The sequence below is a fragment of the Cnephaeus nilssonii genome, assembly GCF_951640355.1.
Source record: "Cnephaeus nilssonii genome assembly, chromosome: 4".
NCBI classification, from domain to species: domain Eukaryota; kingdom Metazoa; phylum Chordata; class Mammalia; order Chiroptera; family Vespertilionidae; genus Cnephaeus; species Cnephaeus nilssonii.
This window is the reverse complement of record NC_137075.1, coordinates 103,708,506-103,731,136: the sequence shown is the minus strand read 5'-3', so window position 1 is coordinate 103,731,136 and position 22,631 is coordinate 103,708,506. Positions and strand designations below refer to the sequence as shown.

General features: G+C 49.0%; 1 protein-coding gene across 3 annotated transcripts in view; it reads left to right on the top strand.

Annotated features, from left to right (window-relative positions):
* Positions 1-22,631, top strand: part of EVL (Enah/Vasp-like) — a 109,444-nt gene that overhangs the window by 49,835 nt on the left and 36,978 nt on the right. Inside the window, exons 1-2 of one of the 3 annotated variants that reach the window (XM_079769030.1) lie at positions 3,810-4,412; positions 16,706-16,874. In XM_079769030.1, coding sequence (XP_079625156.1) covers positions 4,402-4,412; positions 16,706-16,874 — 180 coding nt within the window. In that variant the 5' untranslated portion in view covers positions 3,810-4,401. Of the gene's footprint in view, positions 1-3,809; positions 4,413-16,705; positions 16,875-22,631 lie in introns of those variants that run through there. The other 2 variants (XM_079769028.1, XM_079769029.1) reach the window with 2 other exon arrangements.

Here is a 22,631-nt window from a genome sequence, read left to right as displayed (position 1 = left end):
TGTATTAGAAAGAGTTCGTGGACTTGGAGACTGAGCAATAGAAATCATGAAATCTGAAATCCAGGGAAATAATATTGGGGGGGAAAACAGCACCTTGATGACTTGTGGGTAATACCAAAAGATCTGTATATGTGTAATTGTAGTCCCAAAGGGCAGAAGAATAATTCTTGGAGAAATAATTACCAAAAATTTCCCAAATTTGGTGAAAAGCCTTAACTGACATATCCAAGAACCTCAGCAAACCCCTAGCAGGCTAAATATAAAGAACACCACACTAAGCTCATCAGAGTCACACTCTGGAAACCAAAGAAAAAGAAAATATTAAAAGTTACCAAAGGAAATGGTACATTATATACAGAAGATGACAATATGAGTGATGGCCGACTTCTCATCAGAAACCATGGGTGCCAGAAGACAGTAGAACAACATTTTTTTAAGTGCTGAAAGGAAAAACAATTCTCAGAATTCTCTACTCAGAAAAAAAGTACCTTCAATAATAAAGATATTTTTTCAGATTAAAAAAAGTACTAAGAGAATTTATTGCCAGCATTCCTGATATAGAAGAAATGTTAAAGTTCCTCAGGCAGAAGATAAATTATACTAGGAAACTCAGGTTTAGAAAAGATGAAGAGTACCAGAAAGGATAAATATATGGGTAAATATAAAAGAATGTTTTATAATTAAATGTGTGTGTGTGTTCATTTAAAACAAAAATATATGACATTTTATTGTGAATATGTAATACATATGACTACTATACCATAAAGGATAGGAGTGGATTTACACAGTTGTAAAGTTTTTAGATTGTGCATGAAATGGTACAATATTAATTCTAAGTATTCAAAGTTAAGAATGCATGTTGTAATACCTAGAAAGACCTCTAAAATATAATATAAAAACATATAGCTAAAAAGACAGTAGTAAAACTAAAATTGAATTTTAAAAGGTATTTAGTTTACTTAAAAGAATGTAAGAGCCAAAACCGGTTTGGCTCAGTGGATAGAGCGTCAGCCTGCGGACTGAAGGGTCCCAGGTTCGATTCCGGTCAGGGGCATGTACCTTGGTTGCGGGCACTCCCCGGTGGGGGGTGTGCAGGAGGCAGCAGAATGATGTTTCTCTCTTATCGATGTTTCTAACTCTCTATCTCTCTCCCTTCCTCTCTGTAAAAAAATCAATAAAATGTATTAAAAAAAAAAGAATGTAAGAAAGGAGGAAGAGATAAACTAAAAACAGATGAGACAAATAGCAAAATGGCAGACCAATAGCCAACCATACCATTACATTATTAAATGTAAATAGATTAAATACTCCAATTAAAAGGTAGAGATTATTAGACTGGATGAAAATCATATTCTGTCTACAAGAAACACTCTTTAAATACAAAGAAATAGGCGGGTTGAGGATAAAAAGATGTGTAGTAGGCAGAGTAATGCTACCACCCCCACCCTAATCCCAGAACCTCGGAATATGTTACCTTACCTGGCAAAAGGGATTTTGCAGATGTGATTAAAGTTACGATCTTTGAGATGGGGCAGTCATTCTGGGTTATCCATTGGGCCCAGTCTAATCACATGCGTCCTTAAAAGTGGAGTATCTAGCCCTGACCAGTGTGGGCTCGTTTGGTGTCGTCCCATCCACCAAAAGGGTTGCAGGTTCAATTCCTGGTCAGGGCGGACACCAGAAAAGAAGATGATAACTCTATGAGATGATTGATATGGATTGATATGTTAATTAGCTTGATTGTGGTGATTATTTCACAATGTATACATATATCAAAACGTCAAGTCATATACTTTAAATACACAGGTGTTTTTTTACAATTATACCTCAATAAAGATAGGAAAAAAATAAAAGCAAAAAAATTAAAATATGACCATAAAAAGAGATAAGAGTGGAGAACCTTTTTCTGGCCATGGTCTGAAATAGATGTTGGGATGGAAGAGAAGTCATAGTGATGCTGCACTCCAGCTGAGAAGATGTAGGCGGGGGCCCTGAGCCAGGGGGCGCAGGGGGCCCCTGGAAGCGGGAAGGGGCACGGAAATGATCCTCTAGAATACGTGCCCTGACCAGAAGGAAACAGTGCTTGCAACACCTGAGGTCTATGTCAGACTTCTCACCTACTTTTATCTTACAAAACTAAGATAATCCGTTTGTGTTGTTACCAGCTATAAGCCTGTGGTAATGTGTTACAGCAGCAATAGAAAACCAATACAGGATGGAAAAAGGTATACCTGGCAGATAGCATTAAAAAGCTCAAATGGCTACATTAATGTCAGGTAAAGACAAAGAGTGCTGCCAGTGATAAAGAAGGACATTTCATACTGAGGAAAGGCTCAACACATCAGGAGGATATGAGTCATAAAAATATGTGTACCTAACAAGAGCTTCAAAATACCTGAAATAAAAATGGGCAGCATTAAAGTAGACTAATCCACAATCACGGTTGGAGGTCTTCTTAAACCTTTCTCTCAGCGGTTGATAGAACAATTAGCCAAAAACAAATAAATCAACAAACCAGTAAGGACGTAGAAGGTCTGAATGGCCTTGCTGGACCTAATTGACGTTTCTAGAACGCTGCCCCTAATTTCAGAATGCACGTTCTTTCCTTGTGCACATAGTACATTCACCATGGTAGGCCAAATGCCGGGCCTTAAAGCCAGTCTCCATAAATGTTAAAGGCCTGAAGTCATACCAGGAAAAACAAAAGAAGAAATCATAATAAGTATGTTGTTTGACCATAGTAGAGTTAAATTAAAAATAAATAACAGTAACTGCCCAGCCGGTGTTGCTCAGTGGTTGAACATCGGCCTATGAACCAGGAGGTCATGGTTCAATTCTCAGGGCATATACTCGGCTTGCGGTCTCCATCCCAGTGTGGGGTGTGCAGAGGCAGCCAATCAATGATTCTCTCTCATCATTGATGTTTCTCTCCCTCTCCCTTTCTTAAATAAAAATAAATAAATCTTTCTTTTTTTAAAAAATAACAGTAACAGATGTAGGAAAACACTAAATATTTAGGAATTAAACAAAATCTAAAATGATGCCTGGATAAAAGAGGAAATCACAAGGAAAAAGAGAAAATATTTTGAACTAAAAGAAAACAAAAGTCATAACATGTCAAAATTTGTGGTTTGCACCTTGTGCAGTGCTGAAAGCCTTGCAGGATGCATCGTCAACGTTCAAAGTGCTTTCAGCTCCCCGGTTAGGGCTGATCTTTCTTTTGTACTGTACGCTGTACAGCTGGTTTTTACTCTCTCAGTAACAACATTTTATTACATCTATTTGCTAACATGTCAGTCTCTTGCTAAACTGTGGGAGCTGTTTTAGGACAAGTGCTGTGTTCTTTTCCGTGTTTTGTCTCTAGTTTCTAGCACAGTGTGTAATTCTGGGTTCTCGGGAAATTTTGAATGAAAGATTGGGAATGAATGGATCTTATCATCTTCATGAGGACCCTGTGCAGCCCCTTTTCACACTTGAGGAAACTGAAGCCCCAGGTTACTTACAGAACAAGTGACACCAGGTTTCCAGTAATCCCCAAGCATGTTCCTTTCAGGCCCTAAGTCACTGACTGAAATATCACCATTAGAGAGAAGCAGCTCCCCAAAAGAAGTGCAAAATGATTATCAGAGCCCGGCTGGTGTGGCTCAGTGTTGAGCATCGACCTATGAACCAAAAGGTCGCAGTTAAATTCCCGATCAGGGCACATGCCCGGGTTGCAGGCTTGATCCCCAGTGGCGTACAGGAGGCAGCGGAATCAATGACTCTAACATCATTGATATTTCTATCTCTCCCTTTCCCTTCCTCTCTGAAATCAATAAAAATATATTTTTTAAATGGTTACCAGAGTAAACTATTAAGTAAGCTATTACAGCATCATCATGTAGTCTTCTTCCCTGGAAGATGAGTGAGGATGCTTCTGAGTCTTGGAGCTTTTCATAAAGGCCTGTAGGGAGCATGCGCGCTGACCCACCTCCTGTAACAGATGGGAGAGCCCAGGCGTGGCCCTGTCAGGGGGCTCTGAGATAGGGCTGGAGGGTTAGCAGTGGAGGCAGCACCACAGCCTGGTCCCACCCCGGCCCCTGCCTCTGCAGGAAGCACTTGGAGGCCTGAGGTTGCAACTGTGGGTGGTGGTTCAGGCCCCACCGTGGCTCTCGGCCACCCACGCTGGTGGGGCTCTGCCTGGGAGCCTCTTGTTTCTCCATTTTCTACCTAGCTTTCAGTTTCCAGCTGGGGTTTGTTTCCCCTTTGTCTCTGGTTCAGCTTCCTTTTCCTGTTTGGTTTTAAGTAGAGTCTGAAAATCAAGTTGCTGCCTCCCGAGGGTCTGTGGTCCTGTGATCAACGTAGCCTGGTAGGAGTACAGGACTCACCTCTTCGGGTTCCCTGTGCTAAAGCCTTCCAGCCATGGCCATGGTGTGAGTACTGGGACCAACAAGGGGACAGCGGGATGTCAAGAGGAAACCTAGAATCATAATGGTGTAGAGCTGAAGGGGCCATAGAAATCACCCCAGGTCCCCTGTTGTACAGTGGGGAGATCCAGGAACAGAGCAGCGGGCATAGGACTTACCCAGGGTCACCCAGCAAGATACTGACAGCCGTGCACTTTGCCTCTGCTGGTCTGTCCATTGCACGGCCTGTGTCTCTCGATGCCTGTGGTCTTTAATGGCTTCTGTGTGTAGAGGGGGTCTGATCTGTCTAAGGGGCTTGTGGTTTGGCTCGGGTGCTATGGATGGGTCCTGGCTCGTCTCTCCAGAATGGCCTGAAAACATTCAGGTTGTTTTCTCTGAATGCGGAGCAAAGAGGGAAGAACTGAGGTTCCTTTCACAATGGAAACTTTGTGGACTGCCAAACAGAGTCCTGACCTCAGCCTGAGAGACTTGGACTACCTGGGCCGTCAGCACCGGGACTGTTGCTATTTAGCACGAATGTGGGCCACAGCGGGTCAGTGTCTGCTTGGTTAACGGCTTTCTGAGGGTGACGTTACATCTGACAGGACTCCTCTGCCCTACAACTAACTCCAAGAAAGATGGTGGGTGATAAGGCAGAGCTTTACCTCCTGGGACGGGGCATTTATTTGATTAACTCATTACAGCTCTGGATCTTAGCATAAAGTTTTAATCCCTGCTTAAAAAGTACTTCACAGTGTCCAAAGTGCAGTTTTACCAACTTTTATTTTAGAAAAAGAGAAAGAGAGAAACATCTACTTGTTCCACTTATTTATGCATTCACTGGTTGATTCTTGTAATGTGCCCTGACTGGGAATCGAACCCGCAACCTTGGCATAGTAGGATGATGCTCTATCCAACTGAGCTACCAGCCAGGGCCCAGTTTTCTTATTTGGTTCATTTCACCGTGTTGGGCAGATGAGGAAGGTGCTATCACTGGCTTTGTGGGCGAGGCAGCCCAGCCCGGGCACTTGCTCACAGTCATGTGGCTCTGGAGGAAGGACTGGAGTTTTCCAGGACACACAGGCTCTCTGGAAGCATGCTGCGTGAGTTGCTAACACTGACATTACAGTGAGTAGAACTTGCCCGATGACGCTCTGGGGGGGGGGGGCAGAGCCCAGGATCTAACAGGACCGGGCACACGTGCTGCGTTTTCATGGTTGGCTTTACTCCTGCTCCTTTCCAGCCACTTTTCTATATTTTAGTAATTTGCCTTGAGGGTTAAAGAATTTCTGGGTGCAGCTGTGGAGAACAGAAAACTTGCTACTTCAGGGGCATGCTTACTTCCAGAGTCTGGAGGAACCAAGTCTCTTTCAGTTACAAATGTCAGTTGCTGGCCCTAGCTGGTTTGGCTCAGTGGATAGAGCACCGGCCTGCAGACTGAAGGGTCCCAAGTTCGATTCTGGTCAAGGGCACATGCCTGAGTTGCAGGCTCGATCCCCAGTAGGGGGCGTGCAGGAAGCAGCCGATCAATGATTCTCTCTGATCATTGATGTTTCTCTCTCTCTCCCTCTCCCTTCCTCTCTGAAATCAATTTTTAAAAAATTTTTTTTTTTTTAATGTCAGCTGCTGACTGCAGGGAATGGTCTCAGAAGTGAGTGGGGAGGAAGCCATGCGATGTTTTTAAAGGTCTTTTTAAATTGTAGGAATCCAAGAGGTTTCCATCTTGAAAGGACCTAGGAGACCGTAGACCGTCTGTCTGCACTAGATCGTCTAGGTTAGAGGTGCTTCGGGGCCTTACCCTCCACCTCAGCCAAATTAACTCTCATCTTTTTTAAGTATTCCTTAATATTTCTTTGAGGGGGAAAAAGTTGCATTGCTCCTGGTGATGAATTTGAAGTGTGAAAGTACCTGGCTGGTCCAGCCGTGAGGTACACAGATCGGGATATTGAGGCCTGGGGTCTCAGAGGCCATGGTGTCCCATTACTCTTCCCCTGGATGTGTAACCAGATCATTTGGGAGCTTCTTGGAGCTTCTCTGTCTTCTGTTCCAGAGAATGCTGTGTGCTTTCTGCGAGCAGCATTAGCATAATGGACCTAGGTGATTCTCGTGAGAGTGTTCGTGTTCCTCAGGTGTCCTGGCACAGGTGGCTGGGAACTGGTCTCGTCCAGTGGCTTCTCTTAGGTAATTGAACCCATAAAAGAGAAAATAACAACAGCCATCCCCGTTTGGGTTACATGCCAAGCATCATGCTAATTATGTTGCATACGCTGTATTTAATCCTCATCCTCCGGGTGCTCTGCTGTCATTCCCACTTACAGACAAGAAAACCAGGGTCAGCAAAGTGAGGTTACTCGTCCCAGGTTCCACTGGTATCACTGGCAGAGCTGGGCTGTGAAGCCAGGTCCCTTGTGTTTTCAGAAGCTAGACTTCACTGTAGCCTCTCAAAGGAACTGGCCCCAAATTGCAGAGTAAGGGTTAGAATCAAGGCCCTTTGCAGTCTCTGATCTCACACGGTGGATGCCATGAGACAAAGACCTTCTCTGTCCTATAGCTCCCGTGCGATTCTCTGCCCATCATCCCTTCATTCACCATCTCCCCTCCCTGCCTAGACTCTTCCGGGCAGGAGGCAGGGTTACTCATTTCTGACCATCGCTGTGCCTAGGTAATGCTGTGCCCTCACCCAGGTGTTCATTGAACTGAGCCGAGTCGCCATGCTGATGGGCAGGGATGTTAGCTGGGCTGTTAATTCACCCTCAGAGATGAGCATACTGCCCCAGTCCTCGGCCCACCCAGCTCTTTACAGCTGACCCAAGGCTGTGTTGAAATTCGTTCCACTTCCACAAGTGGTCAGAGTCACAGACTCTGGGGACACTGGGATATATTGGAATGTGTACTAGTAATAGCCCTAATGTCCACATGGCCTACCAGATGGCTCCCCAAGGAAAGGGCTGTGTTGGGAGCCTTGAAAGAAAGTGTGGGTGTGAGACAGGTTCAGACTGTCCCAACAGTTGGTGGATGTTTTCCCAGAGAGGCGAGACCAGCTGTCCGAGCATCTGGGACGCGGCCATAGTGGAGAAAAGGCGAACGTCTTGAGGCACGTGACGCGCAGTCTGATCGTCCCACCCAATCTGGATGGAAGAAAAGATGTCCGGGTTTAACACTAAATGTATTCTTTATTTACCAAGAGCCTTTCTTTAATTCTCTTGCTCACAGAAACGGGGCTTGAACGTCACCATTCGACTTTCTTCATGTTAATATATGCAGATCTAACTTACTGTTTTCAAAATGTGGTCAGGAGGCCTGCCTTTTAGTGGTCTATGACTCAAAACTATATTTATAACAATATTGAGACATTATTTGCCTTTTTCACTCTTATGTCATGAGTGAACAGTGGAATTTCCCAGAGGCCGCATGACATGTGTTGACATTATCACTGTGGCAAGTAATGCAATGTGTGCTTGTGTTTTAAAAGTTCTCAGTTTTCTTTTCAAATATGGTACATATGGACAGACCTAACTGACACAAACAGAAGCTTTTTGACACACTCAGTAATTTTTATCTGTGTAAAGCGGTCCTGAGACAGAAAGTTTCGAGAGGCACGATGGAGACATGGAGCGGGCTGGGACTGGGAGGGGATGCAGGGGCTCCCCCTGAACTCACCGCCTAGGAGGCAGCATATGTCCTAGTCTGGGTGGTGGCATCAGGGAACCTTCTCACAGGCGTGAACTATTTCAGAACGAACCTTAGAACACATTCAGTCTGTCTCAGACTTGTCCCCATTAAGGAAAAACAGTCACCCTGCAGGTGACTCACCAGTTGCCCAGAGGAAATGTACCTTTCCGTTGCAGAGACCTGGTGATCACCCCTGCACCCACCTTGCCTCTCAGAGAGAAGGCAACTAGCATTAGGGGGTGCCTGATGGGATGTGACACAATAGGTCCCCACTGTCACACCTGTGTCCCATTCTTGCTGTTTGCTCTGGATTTAATCAGGGGAAACAACCCAGAATGGGGACAGCCTACAAGACAATTGGCCTACACTCTGCACACACAGAAATCAGTGTCAATGACAAACAAAAAAATGGCCCAACTTTCCAGCTTTAAAAAGAGGGTAAATAGACAACCCAAATGTAACACGTGAAGTGGATGCTGGATCCCTAAAGATTAAAACATTTCAGGAACAATTGGGCAAATTATTAATTTTCTTAGGTACAATAATGGCACTTAAGCTACACATTAAAATGTCATTTTTTATTGTATTTCTTTTTTATTTTTTTAAATATATTTTATTGACTTTTTACAGAGAGGAAGGGAGAGGGATAGAGAGGTAGAAACATCGATCAGCTGCCTCCTGCACACCTCCTACTGGGGATGTGCCCGCAACCAAGGTACATGTCCTTGACCGGAATCAAACCTGGGACCTTTCAGTCCGCAGGCCGATGCTCTATCCACTGAACCAAACCGGTTAGGGCTAGAATGTCACTATTTTAAATGATGTAGGCTGAACACCTTAGGATTGCAGTATATCTGCAACTTACTTTCAAATGGGGAAAAATGACATAAAAGGTCAGGTGTAGTAAAAATGTTTTGCTAAGTGAAGCAGGAAGCCCTATCGTACAGCAGAAAGTAGGCCCTATAACCTAGTCCCGGCCCCTCCACATATTAGCCGCAGGACATTGAGAAACTTCCCTCTCCAGGCCTGTTTCCTCCATCCGAAAAAAGTACTTGCAGATATTCAGCTCTGACGAGGCTGTGCCTCCCAACCTCTGTTTCTCAGTCACTGGCGGGACCTGGTGATGACATGCCTGGTGTAGGTCTTCTCATTCCCCCGGTGAGCCTGGAGAAGCTACAGCCCCAGGTGATTGATGGCTGAGGATGCTGCGCTCTCCTCTCCGAGCCTTTCCTGCCGCTGTTCGCTCTGCCTGAAATGGTCCGCTCCCCACTGGCAGGATGAAGCATGCCCTTCTTGTACCCACAGCATTTGGCACACACTAGTACACTGTGGGCCTCCCCCCCCATTAACAGAGACGACGTCTTTTATTCAGGAGAAGGTTGAGTTTTGTCTGAGTACTGGGCCTTGGAATATATTTGGCACATGGTCGGTACTCAGTAAATGGGGTGTGGTCTTGGTTTATTTTGTGAACGAATGCAGGAAAAGAGATAGGAAGAATGGGGGTGGCCAGATCGAAGGTGCGTTGTGGTCCCTCCCACCCCCAAGGAATCCTTGAAGGCTGAGAAATACAATACCTGGCAAAACTAGGCAAACTCAAAGCAAGCATTTAGCCCTGGCTGGCGTGCTCAGTGGTTAGAGCATCAGCCTGTCCACGGACCCACTGAGGGAGCGAGGTCTGAGAAGCCTGAAGGAGAGGCCTCCAGAGAAAGGAGGAGGAAGGTGGGGTCCCGGCCAGGGGTGTCTCCCTGCCTTGGGGAAGTCACTTAGTGTAAAGTGGGTAAAGGTGATCATTCCCTCCTAATCATTGTTTTGAGCATCACATGAAATCACAGGCTTTGACCTGCAGGGGCCACTGAACTGGCAGGTGCTGTTCCCGGCCGTGGTCCTGGGCGGTGATGTCAAGCGCGCCCTGTCCTGGAGCCACGGATGAGTAGCCAGAGCCTGCGTTCTTGGTGCGGCCGCTCTGAAGCTCAGCCTGCTTTTCAAGTTCACTTTCCTGGCTTGTATATTGAAAGTAAACAAGTCAGGATTTCACAGACTGGCTCTGCTTCTGCTTGGCTTTGGGAACATTTATTTATAGCCACTTCCCTCTGGCCTCCCACTGCTCCCTCACTCGCTTATTCCCTTGGCAGCTACTGAGCCCGTGCCTGTTAATGAGAACCTACCGTGCCACCTCGAGGAGGGTGTGGAGCGGGACCTGGTGGTCAGACCTGACTGCCCTCAAGGGGCTCATGGTCTGGGGAAGAAGATGAGCTCTAACTGTCCCCCATGAAAGCTGGAGAGTAACCAGAGGCTCACAGGGCCTTGGCACAGACAGCACCAGCTGGGTACTGGGCACCCTCATATAGAAAAACATAATGGCACTGTCCTGGGGTCTCCTTAAGGGCAGAGACATGCCACGCCCTTCCCAGGGCCCAGCCGAGGGTCTTCCTCTTGGTAGTTAGCAGCGAGCGGGAATGAATGAACAGATGTTCTCTGAAGGCAGCGACATGACCTGAGCTTTGAGCAACGCTGAGGTGCAAACCTGTGGCTGTAGGAAGGAAAACGCATATCAGGCAGAGGAAGCGTCTTCTTTAACTTCTTGAGTAACACCAGGAAGTCGATGTAATTGGCCCAAATGTCCAGAGGATGCTTTTGCTGTCAGACCAGGCCTTACCACCGGGCTGCCAGTTGGGCTGTGTGGACAGACTGCCCTTCCCTCCCTAATCTGCACCAGGCAAGGTGTGGGTAGCGTCACAGGAGAGCAAGGATGCGGTTCCTGGAACCAGCAAAGAATCTGTCCTGTTTGAGAAATCCAGATATAAACGGGGAAGGGAACTGTGGCCTGAGCCCTGGATCACCCTGCAGGGGAGCCAGTCTCGGGGAAGAGCCCTTGCTGGCCCTGTGTCTTCAAGGAGGCCTTTCTAAATGAGGTGGCTTTAGGGTACGTAGGAATTACTGGCAGCCTACGCTGGGAAAGCACCCCAGGCAGCGGGGACAGCATGAGTTAGATAGAACAAAGGGGCCATCGAGTAGGGTCTGTCAGGGGCCATGAGTATATTAGGGACAGAGACCAGGTGCCAGTGGGCACCGGGAAAGGAATCGAGTGGGCAGCCAACAGGAGAGAAAGGGAGAGCTGGGTCGAGAGTAGGTGCCAGGCCCAGCAGCCAGCTCCCATCAGTGGTTCATTAGGTGCTCAACCCTGTGGTCGTTATTGGGGTGAGAGAGCAGGAGTTCTCAGCAGGGTGACACGCACCCTGGTTTGCTGGGACTATCCTGGGTTTACGCTGAATGTCCTACCTCCCTGGAAGTCGCTCCGTCCCAGGCAAACCGGGTTCCCAGTCCTGCTGGGGAGACATGACGGACAGAGCGATGGGTTGTTCCCTCTGAAGGGGCCACCAAGTCAGGGCATCGGGCCGAGCAGGGCCACTGCCAGCGCTGGGGAGAGACAGGGGGGCCATGAGCCTGTCTTTCCAGTAAGAGATCCAGGCTGCAAAGAATGTGGCTCCTCGGCTGAGCCTCCAGAGGAGCGGAGGCCGGCGCCCGCATTTCCGTGTTCCCTGGAACTGGCCAGCGAGACGCACCGTCAGAGGCAGCAGCCTCCCCGCTCAGCGCAGTAGGCCCACCCCTCGGGGTTGCGTTTCCTGACTGATCCCAGGCCGTGGCGAGACAGAGAACCTGATGCTAATCTATAGCAGGTGCTCTTGTTTGGCAGCCGCTCTCTGAGAATAAATAGAGTGGGGTTTGAAAGGCAGGTGCCCATGGGCACACCATCATAAACGCTCTTCTTCACAATCATTTCTTCAGCGAGCTTTTGTGTCTACAACGTACAGGGCTGGGTGTAGGAAGGAAAAGCGAGCCCCGCCTTCAGGGAGCTCACAGTCCAGTGGGGCAGACACTGAGAAGCAGGACAGACGGGCGAGTTCCGTGCTGAGAGGCAGAAGCGAGCGCAGGCCTAGGTGCTAGACTTTCCTGCTCAACCCTGGGCGGATGCTCTCCACCCGCAAGCCTCTGGTGATCAGCCCTGTTCCTTTCTGTCGCCTTTTTGGCTTTACACCCTTCTGCCCTGGCTTGTGAACTTACTCTGTTCTGCAGGTTTTCGTAGGAATGCCTGGAAAAGCCCTGACAGGTATTCGCAGGGTGGGGAGGGAGTCCAGGTGCCTGTACATAGGCAGAGCGTGGCTGGGCTGGCGGCTGCCAGCCTGGGACAAATTCAGAAACTCCCTGGTCCAGTAGGGAGTGGGGTTGATAGAGCGGCAGCTGGTGGGGCAGGAACCTGTGCTTTCCGGAGGGTTAGACCGAGTGAGCAGTGTTAGATCCCGGGGGCGCGGGGGGCGGGGGGGGCGGGGGGGGGCGATCCATCGATCTGGTAGCTCAAACCCAACTGCATTTTCACCAGTTATTCCCACTTACCAGCTGGTGGTTTGGTCATATAAAAGCAGCCCTGTGAGAATCGGCTGTAGCTTTTCTCCAGACCCACGTGGTTCCTCAGAGCCAGACAGGATGGGAGCACTGAGGCCGCATCTACACAGGCACAAAGTGTATGGGGCCTGTGGGACAGACTTTCTAAATTTAGTAAAGGAATTTTGTGTGTTCGTGTTAAAAAAAATAGTGCAGTCATTCAAAAATAATATACTTAAAAAGAAAATACTTGTCTGTCAAACATGCTTTCCTCAAATGATCCGTGATTTAGACAGATGGAGTTTCTGAAGCCTTTGGGTTCTGTGAGGATTTTATTAAAACAAAACAAAACCCCAAACGGATGGTAAGCGAGACAACCCTGAAGCAGAGTAAGCGGGTCTTTCCTGCCCTTGGGTTCTGTCAGTGGGAATAAAGTAAGCAGGTAGACAAGCACTGTTCACAGGGAGGCGGGGACAGCAGGGCTTTTGGTTAGCCACGAGTTCAGTTTGAACCTAGTGTTAAAACAGCAGCAGCAGAAAGAACCCATGGCGATAATTACAATAAGAAAAGTCACTCTTGGTGTTTGAGTACCTACTAGGGGCAAGCACAGCAGTGGGTACTTTGTTTATTTCTCCGTCCAAGCACCCCTAAAGCGTGTGGGGTGTGCGCTCTCTGCACGGCACCTGGCCCTGCCTCCCTGCCTCTGCTCTCCCTACCACCCCACATCTCCTTCCTGATTCACTGGGCTGAAAGCTCTTTATTGGGGGGCACTCACAGCATTGCCTGCAGAGAGGCTCCCCAGCTCCCCACCCTCCAGGCTCTGGAAGGTGTAATCACCTGTCCCCTTTCCTGAGTGGCTGTGAGCTCTGGGGACAGTGGCTGTCACATTCGGCTCAGTGTCAATACATGTGTTTGATTCACTGGCATCTGTGTTTGTCAGACTGAGATGCCATGGTCATATCCAGTTGTAGGACCCAGACACTCAGAGAAAATGTAACAAGTCAGAACTCACTAAAGGAGAGTGACAGGTGGCAAGGGGGCTATGTCGTGGGAATAATGGATGGAAGAACCAAGATGTCCCTTCAGTCGTCCACTGGACTGTCATGCGCTGTCCAGACACCTTTGTAACACGGGAGGGCAGGGCGTGGACTGTCCCAGAACAGGAGGGATGCCTCACAGCTGAGACCACTCCTCAGCAGGGTGGGCTGCTTTGGGGGGCAGGTTTCCCTCGCTGGTGGTTTTCATTCAGAGGCTCAGCGTCCACTTAGGGCCACTTAGAAGGCATGAGAGTGGATCGGGCCATCTCGAGGATTCTGCTCAGCCCTGAGATTCTACCCTAAGCATTTATGAGGCACCTGGTCTGTGCCAGGTTCCAGGGGCACAGCAGAATGAGGCGGGCCTGCCCCTGCCCTCAGGGAACCTACACTGTAGCAGGTGCATCACTTTGGGTCTTCCAAGAAGCAGAGGCCAAGGCCCTGGGGACATCAGTGCAGGGTGGAGGGAGCAGGAGCAGGCAGGGGGCTTCAGGCCAGGGTGCAGGTCCGACATCTGTGCCGGCGAGAGGGCAGGAAGGACGGACGGAGTGGGAGCCTCTCAGACCACAGCACACAGGCTGCTGAGGAGGCCGAGCAGGGTTTCCCCATCGAGGAGGCCCGTGTCGGGCACTGACGGAGCAGCCTGGAGAAGCATGGCCTCTGTGCGACATGGTGGCATCCCGAGAGGTGGCCACTGGGACCACCAGTCAGCTCTGCTCCGTCACAGGCTCTCCTGGAGCTCTGAAAGGCACTTCCGTGGCCGCCACCCAGGGGCTCTGGAGAGCGCTGCCCTGCCACCCGGCACCTGCCCGGTGAGGACACTCAGCTCTACATCACCTCAGGGCCTCTGTGGTCACGTGCCAGCAAGCGGTAAAGCGGGGGTTTCAGCTCACATCCCTCAGGCTCAGTAACATCCTTGTTTTGCTCACTGACACCAGGCTGCAGCTCGTGATCTCTCCCAGCCCCTGAGGCAGTCCAGGGCGGCTGAGCATGGCAGTGACACAGCTTAGCCCGTAACCTGATTCTGGTCCGTTTATATTGGAAGGAAACTAATTTAACCTGAGGTCTGTTTCTGTGTACAGTGTAATTTCTACCAGACTTCATGAAGACAAGGCCCAAAGGCCTAGCCAGAGGGAGGGCACCTCTTCCTAAGCATATTCTCTTTTGTAAAAGACACGTGGGCTCTAGCTGATTTGGCTCAGTGGATAGAGCATCAGCCCTCAGACTGAAGGGGTCCTGGGTTCTGTTCCGGTCAGGGGCACGTACCTTGGTTGCAGGCTCGATCCCCGCCTTAGTCAGCGTGCATGCAGAAGGCAGCAATCAACCAATTGATGTGTCTTTCTCACATCAATCTTTCTCTCTGTCTCTCCCCCTCCCTTCCATTCTTTTTAAAAATCAATGGAAAAATGCCCTCAAGTGAGGATTAACAACAAAATAAAAGAACACGTGGTTTCAGGCGCCAGAAGGCAGAGGCTGGTTTCTCCCTCCCAGAGGGTATCACACAGGGAAGACCGTGCCAGTTTTGCTTGTGACCGATTTCCCCTTAAATGTCTGTTAAATGGATGGTGAACTGTGGGGGGAAAGATGCAGCACAACTGCACCAAAAGGCCCTTGCGACTCAGTTCTGATGCATCTGTTCCCGGACAGAACCCCCAGCATGAGGCGTGGACAGCTGATGTCAAGGTACCCTGGACTCCGAAACCCCAGAGCAGAGCTGGAGGTCGACAGCAAGTTTGAGGCCCAGCGTAGGCTTTCCCAGGGGGTTCGACACCCAGCACTGGCACGCGAAGTCGCTGGCTGGACCCAATGTGCGAGGGACTCATGGGAAGGGAAGTGAGGGGACATGTGGGAAGGCTTGTCTACACTGTCCATTGAGCCACTGTTACCATGATGATGATGATGATGATGATGATCTGTACACTGATCCTCCGCCATCCACGTCAGCAGGGAGCTGGGCAGGTCCTGAGGAAGCTCAGCCCTCGGGGACACTTAGGCACCCACTACCTTGGCCAGGTGGGGGTTTCCAAGTCCCCGAGGGCTGATCTCCTAAAAGCCACCGATTCGTCATCCAGTAACCACTGGGGCTGGGAGTGGGACCTTTTTCAAACATTTTATTTCCCTCCAAGAAATATGGTAAAGTGACCCTAATGTCACTTTTCCCGACAGCTTGGGCTCATTTCGATGACCGTCCATTAGTGCACACACTTTTGCTTCTACGAAATTATTGGGGCTCAAATTGTTGGGCTTTAACTTCTGTTTCTAATTCTAACGCAGTTGTGTTCATATGGCCTCCCTCTCTGATAGCGGCCACACCTCACTGTTGTCGGTGCGCCTGCCTTTAAAACCGGGTCTTACCTCTCTAACCCGGGTTCTGATGCGCTGAAGGCTGAGCAAGGAGCTGCTCAGGATGAGGAGCTGGTGTGCAAAGGCAGCCGGCCTTCCTTGGCGGTCAGTGGCAGGAGTGCCCGGTTTTAGCGACGGCTGTTTCCTCTCCCAGGGGCTTCTTTTGCTTCTTCCCTGGATTCCTGTCATATTCTGAACAGATGACGTTGTTTATTACTCAGTGTGTCCAGCAAAGTTGGTGCCGCCAAGTGTTTATTTGGACTGCTCTCGCTCTGTTCTGTTCGGAGAGGACCGCCTCATGTTTTGTTGTCTACGGAGCGTGTGTGATGGTGCCCTGTCACAGTATCACAAACGGAGCGAGCGTTAGCGTTGTTGTGAAGAAGAGTGTCTATGTCGTGTGCTCCACAGGCGGACGAACTGGTTGGAAATCCCAAATGTAATCACTGAACTCCTGTGTGAATTGGTATCAGTTTTCCCAAGTCTCTAAGCCTCTGTTTCATCTACAAAGTGGGGTGATGGTGGCTACTTCACAGTTGTGAAGCCCAGTGCTCTCATGCGTTACCTTGTTTCACACAGTGCCTGAAGGACTGGGGACAGTTCGCCAATTGTCACTGTAATTCCTTCCACATTCCAGCACCTTTGCCCCTAAAAGGAAAGCTGTGCTTTTCCACGCCATTGAGAGTGTTGGCACAGCACACTCCCCTCCAGCCCCGGGGTCTCTGGAGACTGACTCCGCCTCCCAGAGCAGCCCTCCCACAGACTGCAGGAAGCGCTGGCAGTTAGGAGGTTCTCTGCGGCAAATAGCAGGTGGCCTCTGGCTCAGAAAAGGGCAGAGCCAGCTTCCATCCCTCATGGCTGCCCCTGACACTTAAGTTTTCTCTTGCTCTGCAGTGAACAGAGCATCTGCCAAGCCCGGGCTTCCGTGATGGTCTACGATGACACCAGTAAGAAATGGGTACCCATCAAACCCGGCCAGCAGGGTTTCAGCCGGATCAACATCTACCACAACACTGCCAGCAGCACCTTCAGAGTCGTCGGAGTGAAGCTGCAGGATCAGCAGGTGAGTGCCGGAGCCACCGTGACACCCGAGCCTGTGCCGCGCATGCGCACCCACATGTGCACACATACACACACACATGCACACACTATAGTGAAAAGAGGTTCAGGAAATAAGGTCAGGTTTGGCGTCAGAAGATCTGGGTTCAGATTCTGACCCCACATTCTCTTATGAGACCTTGAGCAAATTATATTTTCTGAACACCATTTTTCACATCTGTCTCATAGAGACAGTAACCCACATCCTGCATACTTCTGTGTGTTAATGTAACATTAGATTAAAATAATAGATATGAAACAGCTTTGAAAAATATATTGTACAAATATATAAAAATTTTTTTGTTCAACCCCCTAAGTCAAGCATGTCAAACTCAAAGGCTAACACAGGCCAAATAAACAAGGTTTAAGTTTTAAGTTTATGTGGGCCACAAAAAAACCCACAAAAGTTTCAATTTTCATAGAAACGTAGGTTTATTTCGATAGAGACATGCTGAATACAAAGGGCTGAAATAAATGAGTAATAGTTAACATAAAATAATAGAACATTTTAATAAAAAATATTTTTTCTTGAACATTAACTTACCAGGCACTGAATAACTGCACAAATTAATAAGTGTAACGCAAATAAACCTATTTTTCTTGTTCTCTGAAAGCGAAATATTTTCTGTTGCGCACACCAAACAAGTCAGTCCAAGACTAATGATGTGGCAATCAGTTGCTGAAATATTCACTGCTAGTATTAGTGGAGAGAAATGGTGCGCCTGTGCGTAAGGGAAATGAATGCAACATGATTATAGTAATTGGTCATTAGTGAACATTATAGTTTGTTATTAATAATTATGTATAACAGGATATTGTAAAAATTAAGTTACGAAATTTTTATTAAAAAGATTCTTACATACTGTTATATTGGCTGGGCCGCAAAAATATTCATTGTGGGCCACATGCGGCCTGCAGGCCGCGAGTTTGACATGCTTGCCCTAAGTCTTACTTTGGAAGGAACAGCAAGTTGATTTGAGGAATCTGGAGTCATTTCTCTCCCTAATAGTACATCCCAGACATGTCGGATAAGGTAGTTTGTGAGTGAACCTGGTAGGTACCTCCACAGATACAGGATAGGTCCACCAATGTCGGGAACAGTCGTGCACACATGACTAAGACGGAGCAGTCCAATGTGACAGGACCAGAATAGAGACGTGGAGAGAGGGCTCGTGTGGCCTAGCCACGGGGACGCTGGTTAGTGCTTCAGTGCTCGCCCCTCTCTCTTAGAGACTGAAAGGGACACATTTAGCAGTGAAATCAACAGACCTGTGGTTTCAGCATTTGTGAAACACTCGACCTAAATAGCATCTCTGGCATCCTTTGTTGGTCAGGCCTTGGCTAAGTTGAACAGCAGGTTAGCTGCTATCTGCAAGAATCAGCATGTTAGCAATTAGAAAAGAGAGGACAGCTCTGGCTGGTGTGCCTTAGTGGTTAGAGTGTCAGCCTACACACGGAAGGGTCACAGGTTTGATTCCTGGTCAAGGGCACAGACCTGAGTTGCAGGTTCAATCCCCAGCCCGGTCTGGGTGCATGTGGGAAGCAACCAGTCAATGTCTCTCTCACTCTCTCACTCTCATTTTCTCCCTCTTTCTGTCTCTCTCTCTCTCACTCTCCCCCTCCTGCCCCCACTCCTTCTCTTCCACTCTCTCTAAAAATCAATGGGAAAAATATTCTTGGGTGAGGATTTAAAAAAGAAAAAGAAAAGAGAGAACAGAAACTTAAGACTATTTTTAGTGGCTGCCAGTTGACTGTGTTTCTGCTTTGGCCAAAATAGCCCTAAGTTTCAGATTCTTGTGGCTAAAAGGGACATCCCCGCTTCAGGACTCCTGACTAAAGGTAGTCTCTCTAACCTGGAACTCTCGGTACCTTCAGAGGCATCCCTTTCCCTTGTTGACAAGCTTACTGATAGGAAGGTTTCTCTAAAAACCTCCTAGAAGCGGCTTCCCTGTTCTTCCAGTTCATCAGTTCTAGTTCTGCCTTATAGAGGTACACCACACCATACATTGAAGGATATATAGCACCCTTAGTCCCCATTATGGTGGCAACCAAAACATCTTACCCATTTTCATAACATACCCATGGGTGGGGCTGACGTGGGCATACCACTCTGGTGTGGGGCTGACGTGGGCATACCACCTTTGACAGAAGGCCCATTACCCAGTGCCGTTTCCGAATCACAGTGGGTGTCCCTAAGTGATTGCTTTCATTATGACCAGTTCTCTCCCCGCCCCCCCCCCCTTCATGCCTCTTGGTTGCCCTTCAGGGTGCTCTGGGAAGATGGAAGGTACGCTGGAGGGGGCACGGGACTGGAGAACAGGATTCCCGGAAACTAATATTCACCTTGTTCTCAGGAGGCTCCACACCTCGCTGCCTCCTGCCGAGGAAACCACATGGCGGGCTCATTTGGGAGGAGGACTTCCCGGGCAAGGGACTCTGGCAGCAGCCCTCAGTGACTCCTGGGCGCATGCAGAGAGGCTGTGTTGACTCTAACCTGGAGATCTAGAGTCTGGCGGAGAAGTTACCAGCACAGCCTTGTGCTTGCAATTGCATGTTCATAAACATGCAATCTATAATAATAAAAGTGTAATATGCTAATTAGACCAGATGTCCTTCCAGACGACCTTTCAGATGAAGCCATGGCAGCAGGGGCCAAGGCAGAGGCCCCCGGCCACCAAAGCAGGCAGGGGCTGAGGCAGAGGCAGCCACCGCGGCAGTGGGGGCCAAGCCCCTTGCACGAATTTCATGCATCGGGCCTCTAGTCATATATATATATATATATATATATATATATATATATATATATATATATATATATATATATATATATAAAAGCCTAGTATGCTAAGTGTCCGGTCGACCGGTCAGCCGTACAACCAATCAAAGTGTAATATGCTAATGATATGCTAAGGCCGCTCAACCACTAGCTATGACATGCACTGACCACCAGGGGTCAGACGCTCCAACCAGTAGGTTAGCTTGCTGCTGGGGTCCGGCTGATCGGACCTGAGAAAGACGGGTCAGACACACCCTGGAGCCCTCCCATGGTTTCTCCCTGGCTGGCCAACCTCCCACATCCCTCCCTGATAGTGCACCAGTGGGGTCCCTCAGCCTGGCCTGCGCCCTCTCGCAATCTGGGATCCCTCAAGGGATGTTGGAGAGCCAGTTTCAGCCTGATCCCGCAGGCCAGGCTGAGGGGATCCCCCCCCACCCCGGTGCACGAATTCATGCACCAGGCCTCTAGTAGGAACATAAAAGAGGTTCTTAATAACCCAAGGCATTGTGAGAGTGGCAGGAAACCTGGTTCACAGTGACTTTATGGACCTCCAGAGTGAAGACTAATTTTCACAGGTCTGTTTCCCAGTCAGTGTGGATTACAAGGTTGGACATTTTAAGGGAGACATATTCCTGGTATTTTACCAAATAGGGATATCTTACATGTTTAGTCTCTTTATATCTTACTAGAGGCCCGGTGCACGAAATTCGTGCATGGAGGGGGGTTGTCCCTCAGCCCAGCCTGTACCCTCTCCAATATGGGACCCCTCAAGGGATGTCCGACTGCCCGTTCAGGCCCGATCCTGGTGGGATCGGGCCTGAACGGGCAGTCGGACATCCCTCTCACAATCCAGGACTGCTGGCTCACAACTGCTTGCCTGCCTGCCTTCCTGATTGCCCCTAACCTCTTCTGCCTGCCAGCCTGATCACCCCCTAACCACTCTGCTGCCAGCCTGTTTGCCCCCAACTTCCCTCCTCTGCCGGCCTGGTCACCCCTAACTGCCCCCTCCTGCAGGGTTGATCACCTCCAACTGCCCTCCCTTGTAGGCCGGGTGCCTCCCAACTGCCCTGTCCTGCTGGCCATCTTGTGGTGGCCATCTTGTGTCCACATGGGGGCAGGATCTTTGACCACATGGGGGCAGCTATATTGTGTGTTGCAGTGATGATCAATCTGTATATTACTCTTTTATTAGATAGGATAGAGGCCTGGTACAGGGGTGGGGGCCAGCTGGTTTGCCCTGAAGGGTGTCCCGGATCAGGTGGGGGTTCCCTTGGGGCGTGGGGTGGCCTGAGCGAGGGGCCTGTGGTGGTTTGCAGGCTGGCCACGCCCCCTGGCAACCCAAGCGGAGGCCCTGGTATCTGGAATTTATTTTCCTTCTACAATTGAAACTTTGTAGCCTGGAGCGGAGCCAAGCCTGGGGCTCCCTCCGCGGTGGCAGCCATTTCTGTGGCAGTTAATTCACCTTCTATAATTGAAACTTTGTTGCCTTAAGCGGGTGGGCCCGGCCAGGGTGTGCGGAAAGCTTTGCTTCCCCTGTTGCCGGCAGCAACCCTGGCCTGCTCTCTCAAGCTCCATTCTGCCGCCATTTGTTTGAATTTGTTTACCTTCTATAATTGAAACTTTGTAGCTTGAGTGGAGGCTTAGGCCTGGCAATGGCAGGCAGAAAGCTTGGCTTCCTCTGTTACCTAGGAAACCTTGCTCTCTGTGGCTGTAGCCATCTTGGTTTGGGTTAATTTGCATGCTCTCTCTGATTGGATGGTGGGCGTGGCTTGTGGGTGTGTCGGAGGTATGGTCAATTTGCATATTCGTCTATTATTAGGTAGGACTAGAGGCTGAGTGCACAAATTTGTGCACAAGTGGGGTCCCTCGGCCTGGCCGGCAATCGAGGCCGATCGGGGCTATCTCACCCAGTCCAGGGGGAGGGACTATGGGAGATTGGCCGGCCTTGGGAGGTTGGCTGTGGGAGTGCACTGACCACTCGGCTGGCCCGGGAGAAGGACTGCGGGAGGTTGGCCAGCCAGAGGGAGGGGCCGCAGGAGGTTGGCTGGCTGGCCAGCCATGGGAGGTTGGCTGTGGGAGCACACTGACCACCAGGGGCAGCTCCTGTGTTGAGCGTCTGCCCCCTGGTGGTCAGTGCATGTCATAGCGACCAGTTGACCAATTGTTCAGTTGACTGGTCATAAAGGTTGCTTAGGCTTTTATAAATATAGATTATTTCAATCTCCCAATAACTCCATGAGGATAATGATACAGGAATTATCACCAAATTGTACTAACTATAGTTATTTTTAATGCTTATTTTCCCTTTAACCCTTTGCACTTGCTTGCTTTTTTCTCGATTCCTTTATTTTAATGCTAACCATGTCGAGTCACACTCGACATCCGAGTGCAAAAGGTTAACTTTTATATCCTGATTCTGTCTGTCACCTTACTCAAAGTTTTGTATACGTTTGTGTTTTTGCTTCATGTAGAAGAGTATCTTTCAATATTTCTTGTAATGATGATCTTGTGCTAAATACCTTCAGCTTTTGTTGATATGGGAAAACCTTTATTTCTCCTTCACACCTGAAGGATAACTCTGCTGGATATAGTACTCTTGGCTGGTGGTTTCTCTCTTTCAGTATCCTATATAATAAAAGACTAATATGCAAATTGTCTCCTCGACTGGGAGTTTGACCAGGGGGCGGGGACAGCTGGCCAACCACCCGCGGCCCCTCCCCCTGGCCAGCCCAGCTCAATTGGCCCTGATCGGGGCAGGCCAGCCGGACCCTACCCATGCACAAATTTGTGCACTGGACCTGTAGTTTATAATACATCACTCCACTCTCTTCTGTAGGATTTCTGCTGAAAAATCTGATAATAATCCAATGGGGTTTCCTTGCTGTCATTTTTTCCCTGGCTGCCTTGAGAATTTTTTCTTTACCATTAACTTTTGATAATTTATAA